At 44.3% G+C, this 6,551-nt stretch overlaps 1 protein-coding gene across 1 annotated transcript in view; it reads right to left on the bottom strand.

Annotated features, from left to right (window-relative positions):
* Positions 1-4,044: 4,044 nt before the first annotated feature.
* GRHL2 (grainyhead-like 2 (Drosophila)) overlaps positions 4,045-6,551 on the bottom strand; it is a 99,574-nt gene continuing 97,067 nt past the window's right edge. Inside the window, exons 15-16 of the mRNA XM_009323130.1 lie at positions 5,408-5,472; positions 4,045-4,159 (exon numbers count right to left, since the gene is read on the bottom strand). Coding sequence (XP_009321405.1) covers positions 4,045-4,159; positions 5,408-5,472 — 180 coding nt within the window. The remainder of the gene's footprint in view (positions 4,160-5,407; positions 5,473-6,551) is intronic.

The raw sequence follows: 6,551 nt of genomic DNA, 5'->3' as shown, positions 1-6,551 counted from the left end.
CAAATGTTACTTCCATTTAACTCATAATATTTGGAAGATCCAGGATTAATCAATATTTTTCATTAAACAAAAGCAACACGTATATTTTAAACAATATACATGTGAGCACTTTGTACTCCTCAAGACCTTTGAATCAAGCAGGGCCTGAGGCAGGCCAGTGCTTCAGAAGTTTGCATTACTCGTACTGGCCCTTCCTCATCACTTTGATGGCCTGATTTTGACCAACAAGGTGAACCCTGAGAGCTTGTAGCTTGCCACGACAAGTATCCAAGGTTCAGTGCTTCTCCAGCAGCTGATGCTGTAACTACAACTGAAGGGGTGCAAGGTGATGTGCTCTTTGCAGTGTCTTAGGTGCTTGCGATGCATCTGCATCTGGAGCAGAGAAACAAAGCCCTCAGACCCTGGCAGATAAAGTTAAGGGAGATCATCCTTAACTAGCTCTAGCTGTTGTTTTAAAATAATCTTACGATCAGGGTAAGCCCTACTCATCTTCCTCAACCCTGCTACCTTCATTGAGACAACGAACCAAAGGCAGGAGTATCAGCTCTCTTATATCAGGAATTCGCACACTTTAGGATGTATTTAGAAAAGCTTTCAGTTAACCTTGGAAGCAACTTTCCTTCCCTGGACAGTGCCTGACCAAAAGCTCCTAAAATGGCAATGGAAAGACAGCTCCTTAAGCCCCAGTATTTCCTGGAGCATTGCACTTCTCACTGATCCTACACTGCTCCTCGGCGCAGGATGCTGCAGCATCCAACAGATCCCAGCTCATCTCCACCCATGTGTAAGACAAGGATGTCCCATTAACCTGAGTGCTGGTGCTGCCACGACAGCCCTGTCCTTCTCTGTGAACCCCAAATTCTCACTGTCCTCTCTTAACGCAGCACATCCCAACCCGGGCCAGCCCCAGGCCCCACAGGCATTCCCTATAAGTAAGAGAGCTTGGATGGCAGGTTTGTTGGTGGCAGAACCAGGGCTCAACTCCTGCGTACATTTACTCCTATGCTTCACCTGCAGCTTCTGCCCAGACATCATGACCAACTGAGAGACAGATCCCAGCTAATATCCTTAGGATCCCAAACACCATCAAACAACAGAGAAATACGAGAACTAACACCACTGCTTACCAGTCCTGTGTGCTGGTCCCAGTTCCTAATGCCACCTGCCAAAACTGTCCACTTTTTTTCTTTAAGAAAAAAGTAGCTGGGCTAAGTCAGCACAGACTTTTTATCTGAGCCTGAGCCAAGTCGAAACAAACTGAACCACCATAAATCCCCTGTATTCCCAGGATGTCTGCTCTTGAGCAGGGTAGCAGGAGCGTCTTTGCTTGAGTACATATTTATAAAAAGATAACAGAATTACTACAAAACTCTGCATCAGAAGAAGAAAGAGCACATGACAAAGGAAGAGGGAGGGAAGAAGACAGAACAGACATTTTGCTTTGCAGACATATGTGGATTTTGGGTATGTTAGGCCTGACGCTAACAGCCTGAACCTTTTATAGGTTCTGGTCCCACAGAAACTTTGACAGGTACCTAACATTTGTATTTGAAGTACAGATTTGTCCTGGTTTCGGCAGGGATAGAGTTAATTTCCTTCCTAGTAGCTGGTACAGTGCTGTGTTTTGGATTTAGGGTGAGAACAATGTTGATAACACATCCATGTTTTTAGTTGTTGCTAGGTAGTGTTTATACTAGTCAAGGACTTTCCAACTTCCCATGCTCTACCGACTGAGAAGGCTGGAGGGGCACAAGAAGCTGGGAGGGGGCACAGCCAGGACAGCTGACCCAAACTGGCCAATGGGATATTCCATACCATGTGACGTCATGCTCAGTATATAAAGCTGGGGGAAGAAGAAGGAAGGGGGGGACGTTTGGAGTGGTGGCATTTGTCTTCCCAAGTAACCGTTACGCGTGATGGAGCCCTGCTTTCCTGGAGATGGCTGAACACCTGCCTGCCCATGGGAGGTCGTGAATTAATTCCTTTGTTTTGCTTTGCTTGCGTGCGCAACTTTTGCTTTACCTATTAAACTGTTTTTATCCCAACCCACGAATTTTCTCACTTTTACCCTTCCGATTCTCTCCCCCATCCCACTGGGGGGGGGTGAGCGAGCGGCTGCGTGGGGCTCAGTTGCCAACTGGGGTTAAACCACGACAAGATTTTAATGGGATGCTATTGCTAATGAAGTTAAGAAAGTGTGCAAGAGCTTGCAGGACAATTCATGCAAAAACATGACCAAATCAGACTGGTCAGCTATCCCAGCTACTTTGCTTGAATGTAAATAGCTCCACACAGCTCAAAACACTACAGAACGAGCCCTGTTAAACTGGGCAGTGTTTCTTTACTCCATTAACCACCTAACAAAAAAAGATTCTGTGACTAAAGGAAAAAAAGATTCCAGAAGGAAAAAAAATAAAGAAACTCTAAAGGCTGCATGTAGGAAAGGACCCACATTTCTGTCTGTCACACAGGATCCACATACGAACATAGAGAATAAAATGCTTTCAGCTGAAACTCACAGGATTGTATGCTGAGCGAGGAGCTCTCTACGATAGCCAGAGGAGCTGGAAAGGAGCGAGAGAGGTGCTGGGTTTGGATGTGCTAGGGACATTCAGGCCTTGAACCCCTTTTTTGGTATGATTTTAGCCTTCAACTTTCTCTCTTCATAGAATTCATGAGACGGGGATGGAATTTGATAGGATAACCTTGTAGTTCAACTTTGGTTCAGATCCAGCCCTTGTGAGAGAGACCTACCTCCACACCTCAGTTGTGGGATACTCAAGTCTCCACTGGTAAAATTGTTCCAGTTTCAAGAAAATATTTACATCAAGCCTAGGTTTATACCTCACCCAACTGTCCCAGGAATCAAAACAGAATCATTCAATGAGATACAAGAACAAGTACCCTTAAGAAGAAGAGTTGGAAGTCCTGTTTCTTACAGTCTAGAGGAATGCTTTAATGAGCAGGCTGCTGCGGAAAGCACCTTTCCCTCCACAGGCTTGAGAAAAGCCCACTTTGAGAGCCTCCACTTCATCAACAGAACAGGCAGAAGTCCCTTCTGTACCTCTAGGCACACCAGGCAGCAGACACATGGTGCCTCTTGGATTTGGTGACAGCTGGATGGGACACATAGGTATCTACAGCTGGGACTTGGGCACCTAAGGTGGGTCCCATTGTGCCAGAGCACTCCAGACCCTGTAGCACGGTTTGCTCCAATATTTCAGTATAAAACTGGGTGGGCAAGGGTGGAGCATATGAGTGCAGATGCAGTTATCAGCTTCTCAGTACACACTCCCTAACAGATTGCAGCAATCTAATCCTCTAGGAAAGATTCTGTTAAACCCTAAACCCAATTCATACAAAAACATAGTGGCAGTAAACATGCCCACATACAGTAGTTAAAATATATTATTGCATATTATAAACACTATATACAAGGTTAAAATGGTTTCTTTACCATTTACTTACAAGTGACATTTGTAGCTGAATGCCTTACTTACAAGTCCTCATTGCTACGTTCTGAGAACTACCAGAGGTATTTGGCAAGACTATACACTAGAGAGATCTGGATCAGTCTGAGCAAGTGAACTCTGCCAGCCACTTTCCCCATCTTTAGCACTGCACCAGTTTTTTAGCAATGACGGAGAGAACTACTGGTAAAGTGATTTACACCAGATTTCTGAAACTAGACCAGCATGGTTCCTTAACATGTTTTAGAATGAGCTTCTCCACACTAAAGTATGGATTAAAATGCTGCATTTCACATTTGCAGTGGGTCATCTGGTTACAAATCTGGGGGCTGGTAACTGCTTGTACACTAGCGAGTGGGGAACAATAAATAAGGGACCAGGTTAACATGAGTGGCCTTGTGCTTGACAAACCCAAGTCTATATGCAGTGGGTGCACATGTGCAGAATGGACAGTATTTTCAAAGCAGTCTTGTAACAGTTTCTCTGATCAATGTCTGTCAAGTTCCCGGGGAATCTTCTGCTTTCCAAGAAGGATGAAATGCTGTGGTTCCTTACACAAAGGCTCTGCCTGAGGCTAGATCTCGGTCAGTGTGATCTTGAAGCCTTCGACCATGCTCTCCATGTGCAGGATGAACGTGTCCTCATTGGAGTAGTGCTCAATAATGTTGTCATCTATGTTTACCAAGATACTGGTGACAAAGGCAAAAATCAGTATTTTTATGTACCAGGACACTGAAAGGGAAAGCCATGCACTCCACTGCATGTGCTCGCTTCACTACAATGCAAAAAACCAGACTCCAGCACATGCCAGTACAGGGACAATAGTGGGAATCATCAAGATCTGCCCCATAGTCCCTTATAGTCTTTGGATTAGAGACTGCTCCTTGCCAAAGTAGTTAAGGTAAGAGACATGCCAGTGCTGGGATGTTAACCCACTTAAGCTGCCTACAAGGTGAACTGCACCCCAGATCCCTGGAAGCCCCAGCTAGCAGGTGTTTCCCATGCCTGGTGTTGGCTCCCCCCGGTACACCTCCATGCTACTCCTCAGCCATGCTGCGTGAGCTGTTGCATCTCTGTGGTGTGAGTCGCTAACGTGGTGAAGCAGTGTAATTTGTGCTTTGCACACAGCTCACAGGCCTAGAACTCAGCATGGATGTGAGAATATCGACAACAACTATTAGAAGTGTATATGAGTGTTTTCCTCACTCTTTACTGTAAAGTGTTTCTTCCAACAAACATACCACTTGGAAACAGTGTTAGAAAGAAGCAAAACATGAGAAGTTTCACCTGTCTTCTCAAAAGCTAAAGAAATCCCCAGACAAAACAATGCCCTAAGCTAGAGTTACAGCTGAAAATAAATGATTGATGTAAAATTATATCACTACAATATTGTGGTTATTTAGAAGTAAAAAAAGTTAAAGTAGAGAGATTTAGATTTATGGCAAGAAGTAGTAGCCTAGCTATTCTAAAATCACAGCTGTGATGCTCACGTCTAAATTTACTCAGCTGAAACCCCTGCAGCAAACATTGCCTGCCTGCCTGCCTTTCAGATTCGGACAGTGGCCTACTTCTTCCTAACACTGCCGGGCAACTCCACACCCCATTCACAGCAAAGGCTGCACCTCTGCCATGCTAGCGCTCCACGATGTTATTAAGCATATAGTCTACAAAACAGACTTCATCCAAATACATTTTCCAAACACAAACTTTGTTTCTTCACAGTAAGCCTATGAATACTGGTCAGACACAGACTGGAGATTCACGTTTCCTCCTCTGCCACCCCTTGCCGTCTCCATAGACATTAAGATTTCAAGCGTATGGGCATGTCTCCTAAAAGTGTTTATACTGCCCAGCATCATGAGGCCCCAAGCATAGCTGGGATCTCTGAGTACTTCTAAAGGATCCTGCAATAGCCCCTAGTTAGTTAGTTTACTTACCCCTTTTTGCTCTTCTTATAAAGTTTTGCAATCTTTTCAACTGGCAGCCCATATTTCTCAGAGATCTGAAATCATAAAAATAAAAGAAATATCATTAAAGACTAATGAGAAATATTAAATTATCACCTCTCACTTTACATAAGGCATTAAAACACTATCTTTGCAAACTTTGACAGGATAGCTATACAGAAAAGTCACTCGCAACTATACCATAGCTTCATTTAAGGATGATTCGGGGAGGAATAATCCTAAACATCTTCACCAAAAAACCACAGTCGTTTCCATCCAGAAACTTGGGAGACTATAGTTTTCATAGGGTATGAGTCATCAAAACTGCCTCAGCATCTCCTACTGCTCTTCTCAGGAGTCAACACTCTTCCCAGCTTCAGATTTTACCAGGGAATTTCAATCTGATCAGCCACCTTTCTGCTGTTTCTTATTCTGATTTTCTAGGCTCATGGAAACAAAGGCTTCTTCCACCGGGCAGAAGGCAGATGAGTAGCAACGCAACAGGAGCTGATGGATTGATGGATCAACAAAAAAAAAATGTGCACATTTCTATTTCTCAATGGCATTTCAAGGTTTGTTAAGCTAACAGGACCCTCCATGGTACTTCTTTTGTCCAAAAAGTATCTTCAAGGTACCTTTTATTGTGGAAGGGCTACAAACATGCTACACACAGGATTAGGAAGCTTCTGTATTTTTGGGGAGGTGACTCACTCTAGTTACTAGGGTGGCAAAATGAGAACACTATTTGGCTGACAAAACATCATCTGAGTGTACAGATAACAAGATTGGATACCGCAGAGAAGTGTGTTAACAAGGTAAAGGACTTCTAAACTAAACCTCTTGCCAGCTACTCAAATGATAAAGCAGAAAATATAGGAAAACTTTTGAAGGATGAACTTTCAGCTTCATCGGGGGCCCAACTTAAATGCCTCTATGCAAACGCACGTAGCATGGGGAATAAACAAGAGGAGTTAGAGACGTGCGCACGCCTGCAGGGCTGTGATCTTATTGGCATCACGGAGACGTGGTGGGATGGCTCCTATGGTTGGAGTGTTGGGGTGGAGGGATACAGGCGCTTTAGGAAGGACAGGCAGGGGAGACAAGGAGGGGGTGTCGCCCCCTGGGTTGAAGCCCA

This window comes from Pygoscelis adeliae, unplaced genomic scaffold (genome assembly GCF_000699105.1).
Source record: "Pygoscelis adeliae isolate BGI_AS28 unplaced genomic scaffold, ASM69910v1 Scaffold174, whole genome shotgun sequence".
Classification (NCBI taxonomy): Eukaryota; Metazoa; Chordata; class Aves; order Sphenisciformes; family Spheniscidae; genus Pygoscelis; species Pygoscelis adeliae.
The sequence above is the reverse complement of the archived record's forward strand: the minus strand, read 5'-3'. Positions and strand labels throughout refer to the sequence as shown.